Source organism: Antedon bifida, chromosome 11 (genome assembly GCF_963402885.1).
Source record: "Antedon bifida chromosome 11, ecAntBifi1.1, whole genome shotgun sequence".
NCBI lineage: Eukaryota > Metazoa > Echinodermata > Crinoidea > Comatulida > Antedonidae > Antedon > Antedon bifida.
In genome coordinates, this window is record NC_136236.1 from 16,102,606 (window position 1) to 16,124,030 (window position 21,425).

General features: G+C 32.6%; 2 protein-coding genes across 12 annotated transcripts in view; one reads left to right on the forward strand and one right to left on the reverse strand.

Moving 5' to 3' along the window:
* LOC144856316 (voltage-dependent calcium channel subunit alpha-2/delta-1-like) overlaps positions 1 to 21,425 on the forward strand; it is a 66,358-nt gene that overhangs the window by 25,243 nt on the left and 19,690 nt on the right. For 8 of the 11 annotated variants that reach the window (XM_078714280.1, XM_078714279.1, XM_078714281.1 and 5 more), the window contains 13 exons: positions 1,180 to 1,230; positions 1,473 to 1,572; positions 1,885 to 1,956; positions 2,481 to 2,582; positions 3,085 to 3,213; positions 3,526 to 3,607; positions 3,761 to 3,810; positions 4,085 to 4,168; positions 4,457 to 4,525; positions 5,269 to 5,343; positions 8,793 to 8,819; positions 18,180 to 18,254; positions 20,565 to 20,588. In XM_078714280.1, the coding sequence (XP_078570406.1) occupies positions 1,180 to 1,230; positions 1,473 to 1,572; positions 1,885 to 1,956; positions 2,481 to 2,582; positions 3,085 to 3,213; positions 3,526 to 3,607; positions 3,761 to 3,810; positions 4,085 to 4,168; positions 4,457 to 4,525; positions 5,269 to 5,343; positions 8,793 to 8,819; positions 18,180 to 18,254; positions 20,565 to 20,588 (940 nt within the window). The remainder of the gene's footprint in view (positions 1 to 1,179; positions 1,231 to 1,472; positions 1,573 to 1,884; positions 1,957 to 2,480; positions 2,583 to 3,084; positions 3,214 to 3,525; positions 3,608 to 3,760; positions 3,811 to 4,084; positions 4,169 to 4,456; positions 4,526 to 5,268; positions 5,344 to 8,792; positions 8,820 to 18,179; positions 18,255 to 20,564; positions 20,589 to 21,425) is intronic. The other 3 variants (XM_078714282.1, XM_078714283.1, XM_078714284.1) reach the window with 3 other exon arrangements.
* LOC144856315 (ATP-binding cassette sub-family C member 9-like) overlaps positions 11,456 to 21,425 on the reverse strand; it is a 259,349-nt gene continuing 249,379 nt past the window's right edge. Inside the window, exon 31 of the transcript XR_013614915.1 lies at positions 11,456 to 11,470. The gene's annotated coding sequence lies outside the window, so the exon portion shown is untranslated. The remainder of the gene's footprint in view (positions 11,471 to 21,425) is intronic.

The window sequence follows — 21,425 nt, forward strand, 5'->3', positions numbered from 1 at the left end:
GTCTTTACCGGCAAAATCAATATGCAAATATCGGCTTATCAATATCTTTGGATTTGGGAGATGATTCTGAATTTCTTACATTGTTTTCATGTTTTAAACATTCAATCAGAAAATTGATATTGGAAAAAACATATTTATATAAAGAACCCTATATGAACTTAATGCATCATGTAATTCAATACTTTGAGGATATTTATTTACCGGTGTTATCCAATTATTGTGTACTTTGTTGCCAAGAACCCAACTCCATCAAAGAACCTATAATCACCATGGTAGCCATACAAACAATATACAGTACTCTCCAAAATACTGGAAAGCTATTAAAAAAAAAATCTACAAATAGCATTGTTTAAGACCTAGTTTCTATGTTTGCTCAATCTGTTTTTTTGGATTTAATTGAAGGAGTGTTTTAACACCTTTCTTATCAAAATCAATTTCATTGATCCAGCACTTAAAAATAAATGCATTAGAATATTATGTTGTATGCAGTGAAGTAGAATTCCCATAGTTTGCGTGCATTTGAATCAAACATACATACATCAAACCATAGTATTGTCGGATGGTAAAATGACATTACTATGTTAATGTGCAATCAGGCAGAACAGTAATTAAAAACATGTATAGCCTTCATTTAATGTTCTATTAAAATTACATTGAAATTGAACAATTGATGTGAAACTAGAGATGAACATTGTTAGCAGAAAATGATTACATATATAGTTAATTGAAAATGAATAAAATTATGTGTTATTGCAATGAAGTGAAACCGATCTTCATCTGTCAAATGATCATGACATAATAAATGCAAAAAACATTAGATTCTACCTTACAGATATATTGCCTTCTGAAAAAATTAATTAATTTAACTTTATTAAAACTATGAAATGGCCTAGTTTTTAATTTTTTTTTATTAAACTTAATTTTTCATGTTTTTTTTCGGGACAATACATCTATAAATTTGACAAAATAAAAGATAAAGAATTACGACAATAGTCTAACCAATTACCTAATATAATATGAAACAACTAACCAAAACACTAAACAATACTGTATTGTGGGATCCTTATGCTTAGAATATTAATACCAGCTTTAACTTTATTATATAATACAAAATAATATACTTATTTGTTTGAATTCTTTGTAAACAAATATAAATCTGATTATGATTTTTTTTCTCAGGTACATCGGTGCGGCCAACTCACCAAAAGACGTTCTAATACTTGTGGATATGTAAGAATATTTTTTATTTTTAAATTCAATTTAGGATTATTTTTAGAGGGATGATACATCTTTAAGCTGTGTCTACACTATTAAACTTGTGACAAAAAAATGTGATGTGCCCATATATAGACATGATGATGTCATATCACTACAATATTTAAGCATATCACTACCATATTTGGGCACATCACACACAAACTAGTTTGATAGTGTAAACAGATCTTAATATACAAAACACCTTTCCATATTAGGAGTGGTAGTACCAGTGGCATCACTTCAAACTTGATAAAAGTTTCTGTTTCGGAGGCAATTGACACGCTTGGAGATGACGACTTTGTAAATGTAGCAATGGTGAGTTTGTTTTATATTATTCATTATCAATTTGATTTAGGCCTTCTACAGAGTTCACAACTCTGCAGCCTAACATGAACGACGAGCCAAGGTGACAAGTACATAATACTAAAAATGCACTGGGTTGCACACGACCTGAGAAGACTTGTTCTACCACCAGAATTATTGGTGGAGAGACTTGAACCTTTGTACAGTGTGGCCAACAAGTAATTTCTTTTTGTGTATTATTAACTTTTTTTGCTGAATTAGAATATTAATCTATATGGCTATTATATGAAAATTATATATAACATATTTCTGTCTTCTATACAGTTCAATGACAACACAACATTTCTAGATCCTAAACTGACAACTTTTGTTCAAGCTAATTTGAGAAACAAACAGGTAATATGCAAATATGTAATATTCAAATTAGTAAAGTTTGTGGTGCAAAGTTTCTAAAAAGGAAAAGAGTTAATAACAACCAAAATGTTGATATTCTCAACTTCATTTATTTTCTTTTTGAAAAAAATAGCAAACATAATGGCTAAATCTCTGGCATAATTATACTTCCCATCAAACATCTATCATTATTTTTAATTTCAGTCAAATCTAGCATAAAAAAACCTCATAACTTTTGTTCTCTGGCTTAGAATTTTACTGGAATTGGGCAAATTTAGGTTTACCATAATTTGTTTCAATCGCTGGCTACCCCCGTGTTTGCAGTGCAATAATGTTCAAATTGTATAACCCATCTGAAGTCGGGCCTCCATCATATTTTCGATTTTTTTCTGTTGCCATTCATGTATATTTTAAACATTTTTTTTAAAACAAGAGCTGCAGTAACTGCAGTAAATAGTAAATAAGTTATTGCTATCCAAACACAAACGCAATTGTGAAAATTATGCAATAATCTTTTTTTTTTTTAGCATTTAAAGAAACAATTGAAAGAGTATATGGAAAATAATGCCACAGAGGAGATGGCGAACTACACAAGAGCATTGGAATTTGCCTTTATATCCCTTCAAAATGTAAATGTGTTTTATAACTTACTAATAATTTACACAAATTTTAAAAGATCAAACTTTATCGATCGTTTAAAATTTGACTTGGTTGAGCGTTTCTTCAAGCTTTGCTGAGGCATGTAGACGCAAAGTATTGCTAAACCAAGGTTACTCTCAAGCGTTGCTGAGACAAAAAGGCATGAAGTGTCGCAAAACCAAGGTCGTTTACTTGCAGCCTGGTTCTTGATATTGCAACCTAGCGTAACACAGTTGAACTTCAACAATTGCAATTGTTTTAACGATTTATAGTTTTACCTCATTTCCTGTGAATCGTTAATATATCAGTGATAGGCCTAATTAACTCTTTTCCAGGCCTGTCTGGCTCAGCAACCGCAATTCAATGTCGACTGGAAAAAGACTTAAACTGAAAACTGCATAGGATGTTGAATGTAAAGTGTAAATTTTAGAATATAAGATAGTATGGAATGGAATAATATATCCTTTAATAACCTGATATTTTGGTTTGTAGCTAATGGATGAGGCCGTATCTTCTGATAATGGCAAAGGAGCGGACTGTAACTCGGTCATCCTGATGTTCACAGATGGTGGCCCCGATTCTGGAGAAGAAATTATTAAAAAGTACAATGATCAAAAAAGAGTAAGTCATAGTCATTTATAAATACAATGGAAGAAAAAAATATATGTGCATACTTATAAAGAAATAGCAATGCGGCCATCACCGGTTCTCATCAATCAGATCATCGTTTTTAAGCAATGTTGGCTCAGTTGCATTAGGTTATAGATTGGAGAGTTATTAGGTGTAATGATAAGGAAGTCGGACTAGCATAGGTTCGAGCCTGCCTCTGCCATACTGATTGTATCCTTAGGCTATATGCTTTAGTCTGGAATTGGAAACAAAAAACTGATACAATTTGATTTCAGCTTAATGTTTTTGAACATTTTCTTTTAGACACGAATATTTGTGTACAATGTAGGTCCAAACGCCATGGTATCTTCAGATGGAGTAAAAGAAATGGCCTGTCTCACAAATGGTTAGTATTCAACAATTAAGTCTGCCAATCAAGCACAGCTTGTTACCTTAACTTTTCCTTCATTTATCTCTCTCCTCCGAGAGGTGTAAAAAGTGTTGCATTCATTCAATGGATACATTGTATAAGTAATCTCTTTTCCTATTGTTTGCATAGGTTACTTTAGCAATATTCCATCAATCGGAGCTGTCCGGTTAACAACATTGGTAAGTAGAATGTTTACTTTGGCCTTTAAGATTTGTCTACTTTATAATATCAGAGAAGAGTGAAATTAGGGTTACTTATTACGGTTTAAATATTTTAATTTCACTCTTCCCTAATAATATGAATCTGGTGTGTACATACAGCTTAAAAAACACAATGCATGATGGCTGTGTGTCCATTGAAGGTTATTCCACCTGGTAAACAATATAATACTGAAAGGTGGGCTGCCTAGTAATGTACCATTAAGCCTCTGAATTTATTGCTTATTTCTTCTAGGATTATATTCCTGTGTTGAGTCGCCCTCTAGTGTTAGCAGGAAATCGGACATATCAGTGGTCTAACATTTACCTAGATGCATTGGTAAGCCATTATCTTTTTAAATGTAATGTTTTATTTATTGTAATTGACCAAATGTATATAAAATGAACTAACATACACCATGTAGTCTTAATACTTGAACAGCTGTAGGACTTCCTTGTCTCAGGACACTCTTTGCAAGTGACACTCTAAAGTTGTCCGCTTAAAGGGAATAGTTGTTGCATGTCAAGTATCACCTAAGATCACATGTGACATAGGGATTTTGCAGGTTATAAAGAACCTAAGAGAAATATTAGTATTATTGTTTATTATAATTTAAAACCATTACAGGGACTTGGAATGATGACCACACTAACCCTGCCAGCATTTAACAAGACAAAACTTCCAGATGGTTCAGCGGTAAGTAAACATTATGTTGTATTAGTAAATGGAAATTCTTTATTCTTTGCTTTTCTTTATTATTTATTTCACAACCAACAGTGCAAGGCACCAATTACAGGTTGATAATAAAATATATTTAAAAACACAAAGTTAAAGTATATAATAATATAATAATATCGTTTACATTTAAATTGAAAAGGGCTATAGTTAAAATATCTAAAAATTAGAATTCAGGATGATTTGGCCCAGGAAAGATTCCTTAAATGGACAAGATAGTAACAAGAGTAGTGCGCTGTGTTCTTGAAGTACACATGTGCCAGATGTGTACACTGGATCTCTTGTCCTTGTCCCAGAATGTTTTACCACCAGAACTGTGATCAAGAAAAGCATTCACTTCAATACAATTCAACTTTATTTCTGACAAAACTGTCCATAAGAAACATATACATACAATAGAAAAGAAATACAAAGCATTATATGACAACCGTTATAGAGAGAGGACCAAGAATTATTTGTTGACATATAGTTCCCCTCTCCACTTACAAATACATTGAACCTGTGCCGATAATTATGACTATTGGAATAGAGTAGAAAAGAATAGAAAACTTTGTTATCAATCTCCTGTATGAAAATATTTCATATATCAATTTTATAGTGAAGTTAGAATATATAAAATCCTGTAAACATATGTTCAACCCAAACTATGTTTATGATGAAATCTTCTTTAAATATTTCTTTTTAATTTTAAATATTGTGTCTAGAATCAACAACTTCTTGGTGTAGTTGGTACAGATGTGACGATTAAAGGAATGGAAAACTTGGTTCCTAAAGCTCGTGTAAGTAAATTTTTAAATTAATCTTTATACTTGTAATAACTATGTATTCATATTGTTTTTCATCGATTGTTTCAGTCAATTAACACATTGTTTACTATCAGTCATTTCTTAATAATCATTTAAAACAATAGTATTAAGTACAGTGTTTGTCTTGGTTTAATTTTATAAAGTCATTTTTTTATATTTAACACATTGACGTCAGGGATGAGTGTAGAAGCGTTGTCCTATGGTTATACCTCAATTACTATATTTACCAATTGACAAGTGTAATTTATACAGTATATTTATGCAATACTGGAATGCACAATTTTCCAAAAATATCTTCAAAAGAATTTGTAACTAAATATGGCTGCAGTGGATTCAGCATATACTGTAGTACAAATTGGCATGTCTACGTTTACTATGTTGACATGTCTAATACCAATTTTACACATGAGTACCATGTTGACAAATCCAAGTGTACCATGTTGACATGTCCCAGGGCACCATACTGATAAGTCTAAGTTTATCTTGTTGACATGTTAACACAATTCTATAATCTTTAATATTGATAACATGTGTACCATGTTGACATGTCTAAGTGTACCATGTTGACATGTTCAAGTGTACCATGTTGACATGTCCAAGTGTACCATGTTGACATGTCCAAGTTCATCTTGTTGACATGTCCAAATATTTAGTAACACATCAAACTGACACAATTCTCCTAATTATAATCTTTAATATTTATAACATTTGTTCCATGTTGACATGTTCAAGATGTTGACATGTCCAAGTGTACCATGTTGACATATCCAAATTTATTACAACCCATTAAACTGACACAATTCTTCAAAATATAATCTTTAATATTGATAACATGTGTACCATGTTGACATGTCCAAGTGTACTATGTTGACATGTCCAAATGTATTTACCCATCAAACTGACACAATTCTTGTAATAATCTTCTTTAATATTGATAACACGAAGATAAAACAAATGATCTAGTCCGTTTTGTTCTTAACTTTTCTTTATCATCATAACATGCTTAAATCATTTTCCTTTATCTTTAACAGCTTCATACTTTATTTTCTTAAATACTTGCTTAAATTATTTTAAATTACGAGACTAATCGGAAGCCAATATGAAAAGACAAAATACTAAGTTGAAGGAATTTGAAGGTGTGTACAAATTTGTTTCTAAAAAAAATAAATAGTTTAAAAAAAACTACAACAAATCATATATATTGTATGGTTGTAAAAATATTGTTTTCACATAAACAGCAACACCAATTCACCTTGTTTGCCTGTGTCCGGAATACAGGAAAATGCAAAAAAAAAACATACATACAGTATAAGCCCCTTTCAATAAGCCCCTCTTAAAAAATAAATTAAATAAAATCTTGAATTGGGTGCGAATTTGTTTATGGAACATTGAGGCTAGTTACTACTTCAACCAATTTTTGTAGAGTATTTCTTTTTCGGTGAAGGAATAGTACACCCAACATTTCTCATCACTGAGATCATTGTTTATGACTGCCGGTGTTATTACTGATAATTTAAGCAAGTATATATTAATAAGAAAACATCATGATTTCTTCTGTTAGTTTCTGTTGTACATTATCTTATTTCATTAACATTGAATGTGCCCCCCTACCCACAATGCATGCACTATTACTCTGACGGAGATAATTTCAAGAATAATTTTTAGGTAAAGTATCCGCATGTTTTGACTTTTGTTTTAATATTTTTTCAATATTTGTTATTTTTATTTCAACTTTTAACCAAAGATTTTTAATAGTTTGTGTTCAACGGTATGATTGATTCATAATTGTATTATCGATTTTGAAATTAAATTTGTTTGATGAAAGATATTGCCTTGCATGCAATTACTGAATTAACTTTTTAATATTATAGCTGAGAATGCTTTGCTAACTTCAGTCTAGATGGAGCTTGCCATATTTTAATGCTATATACTTTAGTAGCTATATTTGATATGTACGTCATACTGTAGTCTTACTTGTGGAGTTCGATATGTCATTAGTTTTCTATATGTAGGAATTGCTCTATTACATTGGCAATTAATGCCAAATAGCATACAAATTATACTTTAAATATATCTCTACATTTTTAATTCAATAATAATGAGAATGTAAAATAGTTATGCTTTAATTTTATTTCAAAGAGTATATATAGTAGAAGAATATTAGCTTTTGTTGTTAAATTACATTTTATACTTTACCTTCCAAAGTAAACTACTATAGAATTTGGAGAATCTAATGTATGACTTGTAACGTATATATAGCATGCTTTTAATATTTTTACAATAGAACATACTTTAAAACAAGTCTAACGCAACAATCACAATCTTCCCTCCTTCCTTTTTTACAAAACCTTATTTAGATTTTAAAATATTAATTATTCATGCTTGGAAATTTTAGTAAGGTAATCTTTTTGCTTTTAAGCTGCTTTATTCATATCAAAATAGGAGTTCGGTAAATTCAGAAAATTATTTCAAAACTAGTACAGTATTTCCATATAAGGTGTTGACGAAGTTGATGTTGAAACACTGGTTAGGGTGGTCGCTTCTACTTTAGGCTTGCCAACTGTTTTTTTAGGGGTGAAGATAAAGCCTTTGGCAGTTTCTATTGTTTTCGTCCTGCTTAACAGCGAATATTCTTTTTCTTCTTTAACGTTTGACAATTTTCATAGTAAATTTTACCTGTTAGATGGAATTACCATTTAATTTTTTTATTTGTTTATTTTTATTATTATTATTAATTATCACATTCTGGAATTTAATACACACTATGTATTTTAGGTTTTGTAAATTTTCCAAATATTAAAATAGATTGTCGTTTAGTATTATTTACTCTTTTTATCAGTAATTCTATTTTAGATTATGAAAGATTGTCAGTAAATTATTATTAATTTGTTTGACATTAAAAAGATGAGAAATTTTATTTAACATACAAACATTTCAAATCATTTTATCCTATCACCACAAACAACAGCAATTTCATAAACATCTTCAATAGTAAAGTAAGGTTTTGGGTACAGTTTTGTGGTACTGTACAACCACCAAAGCTTCAAGTTATTCTTAACATATTATAATGATGTTTATAACCAACGGTGTACTGAAAACCTTACCTTACTAATGTTTCATGTAAGATCCTCATTCTTCTATCACAATTAATTACCTACTGACAAGAATGAATACTTATTTAAATACTCATCCATTCATATCTCAATGATTCTTCTGCTTATGCCGATAATATAAATATGATTTATGTGTATCCAATAATAAGGAATATAATATTCAATATAGTTCCATACGCACTTCCCATTCAAGTAATGTCCCCCTGAAATAGGTAAGAGTGAACAAATCAAGTTTAAAGTAAGATTTCAAATTTACATTTCATGTGGGAAAAAGACTAAAAAACTGCATTATTATCTCTTTTATTACAGCCTGTTTTTAATAGCAGTTACCGTTGCGTAAGTTTGAAACAGTCCGAGGAAAAAAACGCATTCAGGGCGCCCTCGATAAACTAGTCAAATTATTTGTAATCAGTATCGTTTGTACAAGTTGGTGATATTGTTTATGTCGGTGAAATTTGTGACTTTCACTTTGTTTCTTCCAGTAGATTTTTGTTGTCAAATCCTTAAGTTGGTAATTTTTGTTGTCAACACCGTGTATTTCTGATTTTTTTAAGCAATAGTTGTTGTACTATTTGTGCTTAATTTCACACTGCTGCCCATCTGTCAAAAAGTTTTTGACACCAGAATATTTTAATAATTTAAATTTAAGTATGTTTTGATGTATGTATTTAGATGTGCTTTTAGTGTAAAACTTGATTCGGAGACGTTTTATTATGCTATACATTGTCTAATACTAAATCCTCAGGCCTAGCGTCATCTACATTCTAAACACCTCCTAATACATTGGTCACACCTTGGTACAAGATCTGTACAAGCAATATGTGCTAGTCTTTCCACTAAAGAAAGGAAATTTCTTATCCCATAACCCTTTCACAAAATGCCAGCTGAAAGGGATACTAGACGAATAACTTAACCATAAAGCTCTGTCTACACTATCAAATTTGTTTGACAAAAGTGTTCTCACATAAAGTTTGATAGTGTAGACAGAGCTTTAGAATAGCCTCATACCCTAAGAAAGAAATACCTTTAGGCTTATCCTCAGAGACAGGAATCCGAATACCTTTGTGTAATACATGTTTAGAGAGACTCAAAATGGGTGATCATCCCATTCTATGTTTACTGTTCATGCTTTAAGTACATATTTTATTTATAATTTAATATTTAATGCGCGAAACATTTTTTTACACAATTTAGAGCTTCTGTGTTTTACTGTATATTCGTTTTGCTATTTGTTCTCTATGTTAGTGTCGTGGTTCGGGAATCCTTAATATTGATTTGCTAGGTTTAGACCATTAAGGTTTGGTTTGTGAAGCCATGTATCCCATGCAACAAAACAATACGCAAGATGAGGCTGCATTTACTCTGTATCATTTATTTCTCTAAACAGGAACAAACCCTGTATAAAACAACGTCATAATTATTATTTTTCCAGCAGTGTAATATAATTTAACAATAAAAACAATCACAAGCAAGCTTACTATAATTATGGTCACTTCACTAATTATCAATTAGTATTACTGTATATAACATTTAACGAACTTATACCTGGATCCAATACACCAATTTCATACTACTAATCACATCAACCTGGTAAGTTATCCAATTAACTTCAACATGGTATGTGATACAACTAACTTCAACATGTATGCTATCTAATAAGACAAAGCTGTATATCAAAGAGAAATTATAAACAGTGAATTCATTGTCGTTACAAATAATGAACGATAACAACTTAACTCGGTTATGCACATGGAGTAATACTGTAAAACATTATGGTTGTATAGAAAATAATTATCTACTCACAGTATTGGCGAGAATCCACACTTAAAAGAAATACAGTATATAACATGTCTTACTCAGACAACAACTAAAACAACTTCTGCAGAACCAACGCTCACGCAGCCTATTCGATATAATCATTCACCTGATATGCAAATACGCCCGCGAATACCAGTAGTGAACAATAGCAATGCAATGCAATATATTGCGCCACCAATAATGTAGGTATAAGAAACTTCGGAAGCTTTCCGATCCATTACAATTTCCCCGCTTGGATGCCCTTTTGACCCAAAAGGAGCGAAACAAACAAATTTATTTTTGAAGAGTGGACATGGGTAAACGATATCGATTTTTGGGAACACCTTTTGTAGAACGAGATGATCGCCTTGGAATTACTCCCGAATCATCACGCTCAACATCTATTTGTTTATCAGAATTCACATCTACAACAATCTTAAAACTTTCAACATCATCGTCAGATTCAGACTCACAACTTTCATCTTTATAGTTTACATCCGCTTCTAGACCATCATACGGCAACCACTCATTCCAATCAAAATGTACCGGTTCTTCCACCACACTCCTAGGATCTGATCGCAATCGTCTACGGTTAACATAATTCAAAGGACCCCCAACTGCAGAGCGGATACCAAAAACGTCTGCTTCTTTGTTAATAGTCTCAACAATATATGAGTGCTCCTCGAACTTATTAGCCAATTTATGTCTAGTATTAAAATGTCTTCGGCGAAGTAAAACCCGATCACCAATTTCTAATATTTCCTTCGGAGAACAAGACTTATAACGATGCTCTTCTTTAGCTGCTGCTGATTTGATTCTACGTGAAACCACTTCATATGCCCTCTTCATGAGATCAGCTTCTTTAGTCAAATAATCCTCAGACCAATCTTGTTCCGCACCTCCAATAAAGTGATCTAATGGAATTAATGGTTCACGACCAAACATAAGAAGATACGGTGTTACACCTGTAACGGTATGAGGGGTGGAATTATACATAAACACAATATGCTGCAGCAATTCGGGCCATTTGTGTCGATCTTTCGGGCTTAAAGAACGCAATAAACTGCATAAGGTCTTGTTGAAACGTTCGCACTGCCCATTACCTGCAGGCCAATACGCCGTAGTGCGAGATTTTGTCATGCCATAAAGACTACATATACCTCGAATAATTTTACCCTCAAAGGATCTACCTTGATCCGAATGTAACCGTGCTGGCACACCATAATGGGAAAACCAATTATCTCTCAATACACGAGCCACTGTATCAGCCGTCTGATCTTTACATGGGACCGCTAGTGAAAACTTACTAAACACATCAGTCATAACAAGAATGTCCTCATAGCCTCCCTTTCCACGATCCATCTTTAAGAAATCTATAGCAAGAATCTCTTCAGGACGAAAGGCTAGAATATGACGAAGAGGGGGTTTGACCGTTGGTGTAGGGACTTTACTAGATACACAACTAAAACACTTGGAAATATGCGTACGTACATCACCGTTCATACCTGGCCAGAAACATCGACGCTTTAGAAGTTGTATAGTCCGTTGAACTCCTTGATGAGCCCATTTATCATGACATAAATCTATAAAAAGATTGCGCAAATTAGTAGGCACTAACAATTGATGAATTTTACCATGGATATCTTCATTGATCTCTCTATACAGAACTCCACAAATCTCTCTATAACTTGTCCACTGTCTCAACCAGCCCAACATTCTAGAATTATCTGTATTGTAGCGGTCACCAGGACACCATTTTTCCATCCATAATTTCCAGATTTCTCCCAATTCCCTATCTTTCTTCTGACATTCTGCCAACTGCTCATGAGAGTAAGAAGGAAAAATAGACAATGCCTTGTTAATACTACGTGATGATTGATCAATCTCAATACATGGTTTACACTTATTAATTGAGGGATGAGAATCAACATATATATTAAGACATGAAGCGATAACTCCTAGATCTGACTTAAAATCTGTACACACGCTAATCGGACGACGACTTAAAGTATCGGCACATTTGTTGCTAGAACCTGGCTTATATTTGATTTCAATATCGAACATAGCTAACTGAGAGACCCATCTCATTTCTGTAGCGCCAAGCTTTGCAGTTTTTAAATGCGCTAAAGGATTATGATCAGTAAAAATGGTAACCTTTGAACCCTGAATGTAAGAAGCGAATTTATCCACCACTGCCCATTTTAGCCCCAACAACTCCAACTTAAAACTCGATAAATCAGGGTATCGGCATTCAGCACCACGAAGACTTCTACTTGCATAAGCAATTGGATGAAGAGAACCATTAGAGTCCTGCAACAAGCAAGCACCTAAACCTTTCAAACTGGCATCTACTTCAATAACAAATGGTTCATCAAATTTGGGATATACAAGAACTGGGGGTTTAGTTAAAGCATTTTTTAATTCAACAAATACAGCTTCTTCAATTTCAGTCCAACGAAACCTGTAGGCCTTCCCCGCTTGTGTGTCAGACAACCGGGTTACCAAATGCAAAGGCGCAGCAATTTTGGCATAATTACAGATAAACTTTCGATAGTATGAAGAGAGTCCCAGAAATGATTTAAGTTCAGTAATGCTTTTTGGCGTTGGCCAGGTCAGTATCTTTTCTATTTTCCCATAGTCTACAGCAACTCCAGCAGATGAAATAACATGACCCAAATAGGTTACCTCCGTCTTAAAGAAATCGCACTTCTTGCCCTTAACCTTTAACCCATACTTATACAATCTAGACAACACATTTTCTAATCTAGATAAATGTTGTTTAAACGAAGAAGAAAATATCAAAATGTCATCCAAGTACAACACAATCTGAGTCAAATTCATGTCGCCTAATACATATTCCATTACACGTTGAAATGTTCCCGGGCTATTAGACAGACCCTGCGGCATACGAACAAATTCATACAGTCCCCAAGGAACCCTAAATGCAGTTTTATTAATGGATTCGTCTGCCATTATAATTTGGAAAAATCCATGAGATAAATCTAAGGTAGAAAAATAACAAGACCCAGTGAGTACTTCTAAAACCTCATCAATGCGTGGTAGGGGAAATGAATCTTTCAACGTTTGGAAATTCAACTTCCTATAATCAACGCACATGCGCAAAGACCCGTCTTTCTTTTTGACCAACACAATGGGACTTGCAAATTCGCTCTTGGACGGCCTAATTATTCCCTGGTCTAACATTTCTTGTAACATAGACTTAACACTTGATATAGAATGAGGAGGAATACGACGATATGGTAGTCTAATTGGAGTTTCATCTTTTAAATTGATAACATGAGGAATAACATCACACTTTCCAACATCAAAAGCACTATGAGAAAAAACATGATTATATTTGGACAATAGGTTAGTCACTAGTTGAGTTTCCACACAATCAAGGTTACCGTTGATAATTACCCCAGGCGGTAACTGCTGGCTCTCAGAATTTAACTCGGTACCACAAAAAGAATTAGAATAAGAGTGATTAATGTCATATAACTTACGCACAGAACCGACGGATACGAGTCGACTTTGGGTGTGGTCACTAAATTTACAATCATCAATATCAGATTTTACACTACCGTCAACAATGTCTGAATGTGAATCACAAGGAACAGTCACGTCAGAATGTTGCAAAGAAACTAAGATACTTGATTCATCCTCATCTACTTGCAAAAGAATTTCAGCCTTTCTATTCCATGGAGCATCAACATGTGTAGCTGTTACCTGTGAAAGATCACGTAATAGATGGAAACCTTGTAATTCGCGTAAAATGTTACACCCAATCAAAACAGGATATTCATTACTATGATTAGTTACAGTGACAGCATCTGAAACTACCAAAAAGCTACCAGTTAACTTTTGTTCACCTATAACAATGGGAATTTCTACATATCCTTCGATTGGAACCTCCACCCCACAAACACCGATAACATTCATGAAAAGTCCATTAACAGATCCCAGCTCTCCAACAATTGACTTTAACTGCTTATTATAGACCGATGACGGAATTATTGAAGCTTCAGCCCCTGTATCCAAGATACAACCTAACTCGGTTGAGCCTATTCTAACGATAGTACATGGACTTCTGGCTACTAATTTATCTACTAAAACAGCATCGGAACATTTCAAGGATTGGGCGTTAGACATATTTCCATTATTGTCCGTGGCAACAACAGGGATATGAACTTCACGTTCAACACTACCAGTTGGAATTGGATGATTGGCTTGTGACTTAGAAACAGTATTAATTATATCTTGAGTAGGCGTATCTGAAGCACTACGTTGGATACCCGGAGTATTAGAATTACTACTACGATTCTTATGTGGACATGCATATGAATAATGACCTCTTCCTCTACAAAACCAACACAACCCAGAAGGTATTTCACAATCAGATTTGGTATGACCATTTTTACCGCAATTGTAACATTTCAAAGGACCTGTAGAATTTTGATTAAACTTAGGTGGACTAGATATAAATTGGGAACGCTGAATTTCGCTAATTTGTTTCTTTAATGCTTGCAATTCTCGCTTTACTTCTGATAGTTCTGAGGGCCGTTCATTACATTCTACGCCATGTGCACGCGGATTTGACCTAACAATATCAATTTTATACAACTCAAGAACTTCTTCGCGCATATCAAAAAAAGATTTTCCTCTAAAAGCTAGCTCAATGCGACGTAATTCACGCTTAACTGTAGGATCACGAACACCGTCCACTAAACGCTGCTTTAAAGTAGTATCTTGAAGATGTCTCAAAGCGGATTGCTCAGAGGGGCGAGACGCTTCGACAAGTTGGGAGTACAATTTCATTAAAGAAAGGCTATATTCAGCCAAGGTTTCACCCGGTAACAATTGCCTAGAATAGAATGCTGAACTATATGATGCAACAGAATCCTCCGATTTAAAAGCGAGTTCTAAAATTCTTATAGCCGCTTTCACATTCTTCCCATTTTCACACATGCTCATACTGCATTTAACCTCATCCTTCGCACAGCCACCAAGATGACTAATCAGGGTATCGTATCGATCATCATCGCCCAACGAATAATGATCACAATAAATTCGAAAATCTTCAAGCCATTCTTTTAACGTAAGGTCCCCAGGAGAACTTGGAACACCCTTAAATTTTACTAACTTAATCGGAGGAGCTTTCTGAACCGAAACGCCTTTTAAAACATTAGTTAATGCCGCAATCATATCATTAACGCCATCGCCGCTTGCAGCTGCTTCAGATTTAGATTCGCCTAGCGACATTGCAGAAGGTGAATTTGTGACAATATTATAGTAACTACAAATACTTTAAACACTACTACAATAAACAGAGTTTCAATACAAAAAATAAGTATCGTAAATGTAATACAAAAGTAACAATATTTCATATAAGGTAAGTATAAGCATCAATTCACAACATCATCTTAAATAACAACACACTGGCTGCCATGTCCATCGGAACAAAGATTCTGTAATATATATAAAACCATACACTTTCCGTTCTAAAATTAAATTAAGTTCATAAATCTTATCTGTCCAATACTCCTTGTCTTATGCACGATCCAGGGTTTGGTAAAACAATTGTTGAAAATACACAATGCAATCCTCCTTCAGGAACGCTTGAAACGTTGCATCCATCCTGTCCGTGACGCCAATTTGTCGTGGTTCGGGAATCCTTAATATTGATTTGCTAGGTTTAGACCATTAAGGTTTGGTTTGTGAAGCCATGTATCCCATGCAACAAAACAATACGCAAGATGAGGCTGCATTTACTCTGTATCATTTATTTCTCTAAACAGGAACAAACCCTGTATAAAACAACGTCATAATTATTATTTTTCCAGCAGTGTAATATAATTTAACAATAAAAACAATCACAAGCAAGCTTACTATAATTATGGTCACTTCACTAATTATCAATTAGTATTACTGTATATAACATTTAACGAACTTATACCTGGATCCAATACACCAATTTCATACTACTAATCACATCAACCTGGTAAGTTATCCAATTAACTTCAACATGGTATGTGATACAACTAACTTCAACATGTATGCTATCTAATAAGACAAAGCTGTATATCAAAGAGAAATTATAAACAGTGAATTCATTGTCGTTACAAATAATGAACGATAACAACTTAACTCGGTTATGCACATGGAGTAATACTGTAAAACATTATGGTTGTATAGAAAATAATTATCTACTCACAGTATTGGCGAGAATCCACACTTAAAAGAAATACAGTATATAACATGTCTTACTCAGACAACAACTAAAACAACTTCTGCAGAACCAACGCTCACGCAGCCTATTCGATATAATCATTCACCTGATATGCAAATACGCCCGCGAATACCAGTAGTGAACAATAGCAATGCAATGCAATATATTGCGCCACCAATAATGTAGGTATAAGAAACTTCGGAAGCTTTCCGATCCATTACATTAGCTATTCGTGCTTAAAATCATTCAGTAAACAATTTATTAAATTGTCCAGCTCATATCTGTATGTGTAGTATTCATTGAGTTCTTTATTCTTTTAAATTCTTCAAATACTTAGTTCCGAATACATTTTTTATTTACATTAAATTTTATACTGAATTTTTATTTTCCTTATTGATATAATTTTTAAATTGGTATATTTTATTTTATTTATTTATTAATTTTAATTAGTTTATCTTTTTGTTGCTTATTTAATTATTAAATTTATTTGTACATAATTTTGTTAATTAATATGATCTAAAGATTTCTATGTATTGTTATATGTTTTAAGTTAACAAGTTTAATTTGAATTGATATTGTTAATGGTGTATTTGATTTTTTCTAATTTAATGTTAAATGTTTAAATTTATTAAAACTACTATGAATATGGTAGATACAAAAACGAACTTATTTAGGGTATTTTAATATTTTAGAAATATTAGTAGGTATAGTATGACTTTTGTAAATTAAATTATTAGGTTTTCTAATGTAAATTTATGAATTATTTGATAATAATTTATCCTGTTCACACTTGCATGTTTATCATTGTATTTCACTCTTGTGTATAGATGTATGGTAAGTTTGTAATACGTCCACACACAATGGTAAGAAATTAGTACTTCCCTTCGCCCTCCCCTGTACAATCATGAATACATTTCTTGTTCTATTTCTTTAATGTATGTTCTATTGACCTAATCTAGTTTTCTATTTTATTGTATTCTAATCTAATGTAAATCTAATGCACTATTTCTTTGTTTCACATTTTTCAACAGTCCTGCTTAAATATAATTTGAATACAAATTTTGAAATACATTTAATATTTTTCAATACATAAAACACATTTAGTTATTATTTAGGCAATTATTTTTTTCTTCTATCAAGCATACTCTACAGGATTATAAAAGCTAATTTTTAAAAATATATTAATATTTATAATGCACTTTATTCAGTAACGACCATCTTAAAGCACATTTGATATATATACAACTTTCATTTCTCTTATGGGAGTGTTGAGCTGCCACCAAACTGTGCTCTTTTGCCAGTCTGGTCGTAGTGACGTACTTAGCTAGACCAGCACATCGGGATGACACACTATTCTTCAGAGAGATTAACGTTTCGTCCTATAGTTTGTAATACATACAGCATAGCAGTTATCTATTTGTTTTTCTACCATAAGTTTGGGTTCAAATCCTGCAAATTTGTTCTTTTGAAACATATCAACAAATGTTTATTTGAAATGAAATGAAAATAAAAAAACAAAATCAACAATGAACCGCATTCATATCTTAATAATTTCATAACTTAACCTTTGATTTTCAAAATGTAAATATCATACTTCCCTTTTAAAGGTGTATTTTCGAATCATGTTAATAATAAAAACATTTTTGTTGATGTTATTTGTTTACCTCCAGATTGGGCCTGAAGGATATGCATTCGGAATCAACAGCAACGGTTACATTCTCATTCATCCACGACTCAAAGGCCAGGTAAGTGATTTTTGTCTTTCGCATGAAATTTCTTTCCAAACAAAAATGTGCTAAAAAGTAATACAATGATTGAGGGTTGTTCTCACTGAATAACTGGGAAAAATAATCAAGCAAAAATTGAAATGCTTTTTAGTTTCTATAGATATTGTTACAGCCATAAATTATCCCGGCATCACAGTCGCAAAGTTTAACCATGAGGCAGCACTTAAGCTCTGTCTACACTATCAAACTTTATGTGACAAAAGATTATGATGTGCTCATAATATGGACACGATGATGTCATATCAATACCATATTTGGGCACATCACACTTTTTTTATCAAACTAGTTTGATAGTGTAGACAGAGCTTTAGGTTTTACATGGGCCTCATTACTTTTTAAAAATGAATGGGCATCCTAATTAAGATTATACCAACCTCCATCCCAAAAATGGCCATTAAAGGGAAAATAAATCTTTGAGGATTCTAAAAGAGACCCACCCTTCCCAAATCAATCCCCCATGCTATAAGCTACCCTGTCTTCATATCTATAAAGTCCTTCTTACCCTAAGCTATGCTATCTAAGCTTCAAATTACAAAATGCTTTTTACTAGGCTATTAGAACAATATTCATAGAAATTGAATAAAATGATTGCCAAGTAGAATTGTGACAAATTTAGTAATGTTAGATGTTTAATGTACTGATGTTATATGTGAGAACTTGCCTCATTGCTCCATAGATTTCCTAATAAGGATGTACCAACTCCTTTAATGTCCGAGACTGCCCAAGTTGCTGCAAATTTATAATACCCCGTAGCACATTAGAAAATGGATTGGCTTTTTACTTGCTTTGTGATGGTTTCTTGCTTTAAAGTCCTTTTTCTGTTCTTCAATGATGATCGTTATGTGAAAATTTACCCAACCTTAACAATAAAGACCAAGACTTACAGATTATTATATTATACTCTTTTTGGATATATTCGTCCACTTTTAACCAGGGCTATGGGTTTTCATTATTGGTTAAAAGGTTGTCCAATCTATTTTTGGGAAATGTTTTAATCCTGTTAATTCTAAAGCCAATTATGCTAATGAGATGTACTGGCCATCAGCATGAATAATTTAACAAATTAAGGGTGCATTAATGATTATTATCTTCTTTTCTTTCATGCATCCAAATTATAAATGAGTGTGGCAACCACCTATCACAGGGCAACATTAGCATTCTCTTCAGAATTTTCTACTGAAAGAAGAAACAATATATTCACTTCTGATAACCTTTACCATTTGACCTTTCCAAATTGTTTGAGCCTTAATTTCAGGCTCTGTTTCTCCTAAAATTTTAAGTTGCAAAATAACAAATATATGTGTTCAGAGGTTGTGGTAACAGTTATCTACAAAAAAGCAAGTCGTTTTACTGCTATGAAGAAATTTTGATATTTTTTAAAATTATTTTATATTAAGACAAAAGATTAACTTTTACCACAATGAACCTTAAAATTGTAATAAAATGATTAGTTTTACTTTCTAAAATAGAAAAAAAAGCCATTATTCCATATGTCATTCCTTTTCAAAATAATAATGGCCCTGAAACATTTTGTCACACAAAATTATTAAAAAAAAATCATTAACATATATATCACAAACACGAACATTTGCAATTTTGTTTGAGTGGTTTGAGTGTCTTGATTGTGATCGTTCACGTTTGTGTGACCTCTGACCTTGAATATGTTCAAGGGCAGAAGGTTTTGTATTTGTTTACAGTCTTCTAAATTAAATCCACTCAGACAAAAACAATTCGCCAAATTTAGTCTACTTTTTAGTAAATTGTTTAATGAAATGTTGGCGTGTTGTCATTTTCTTTAATTTTCTTGTCCCATATTGTTTGTAAAGTGTGCTTCAATTTGTAATGCACTGTAGCTTAATTTCAGATTGGACAGTTTGTCTCACGCATAATGGTTTAGGCCACGGACACATATTTTGTTTTGCTTCTCACAAATTTTGCTTCGTATTTCCATGAAATATTGCCTGAAATTAATCTAGACCAAACAATTGCTAACTATTAACAAGACAATTTTGAATGTTTATTCATCATATTAATCATTCAAAATTGTCTTTTGTTTTATAATAAAAAAAACTTTGCGGTTGTCAAAAATGTTTTCTCTTGGGTGTGCCCCGATAATACACAATGATGTTATATACAGAATAGAATGATTGTTTCTTTTTTCTTCATTACATTCCGATCCCTATAATCTATTACCCCAACTGGTTGTTGAATATTTCATTTTAATCAAATCATTTCTTGACGATCATTCAACTTCTCATGGCATACCAGGAAGAAATTGAGCCTATTTTGAAGGTACATAACCACTTGAATGCTTCACAAACATGTATGCCGAAAATACTACTGTATCACTGTTATGCTAATTCAGAAAACGCATCCATCCATTAACGAAAGCTCTGCATAGACTCTTGCACGGAAAATAAAACAACTACAAAAAAAATCCATTTTTGTGAAAGCTGCTAACTTGATACAAAAAAAGTAGTTCCATTAAATTGTAGTTCCATTTCATACATAACATTTAATGGAGCTGCATTTCAAATCCTGAGAATGATACCAAAGTTAGAATAGTCATGTGACTGAATTTAACCTTTGCACTTTGACCTATGTTAAACCAGGATAACATCTGTAAATGTTCAGTGTGGTTCATCATTAACAGACACGCTTTCATTTCCTAGTTGCACTGTTTATTTTCACCACTTTTGCACAATTAAATCCTGAGTACACGAGAAAATTTGCATAAATTACCGGTATATGATATATAGTAAATACGTTTTAGTAACTCAATTATTGTAGTCTCCAAGTGAGCACACATTAAATAAGTCCCCATTATTTTCGGAAAAAGATCAAATTGCATTAGGGAGCATGCGTCCATGAACTGTTTACTGTGTATAGCACATTATTTTGGATTAGTGTTTGAAAAATAAAATTATCCGTATAGAAAAAGAAAGTGGTATAATCTGCCGCTAGGTCATGTGACTATATAAGTTGGTAGCTTTCTCGTACTGCCTGGAAAAAAAACAAACAATTATTAATAGCATGGAAAACTAATTTAATACGTAGATGTTACTATAAGTTTTGGGTCTGTTAACCGACTAACAGTAATTTTTCGAATGAAACGCTCAAAGGCATCTA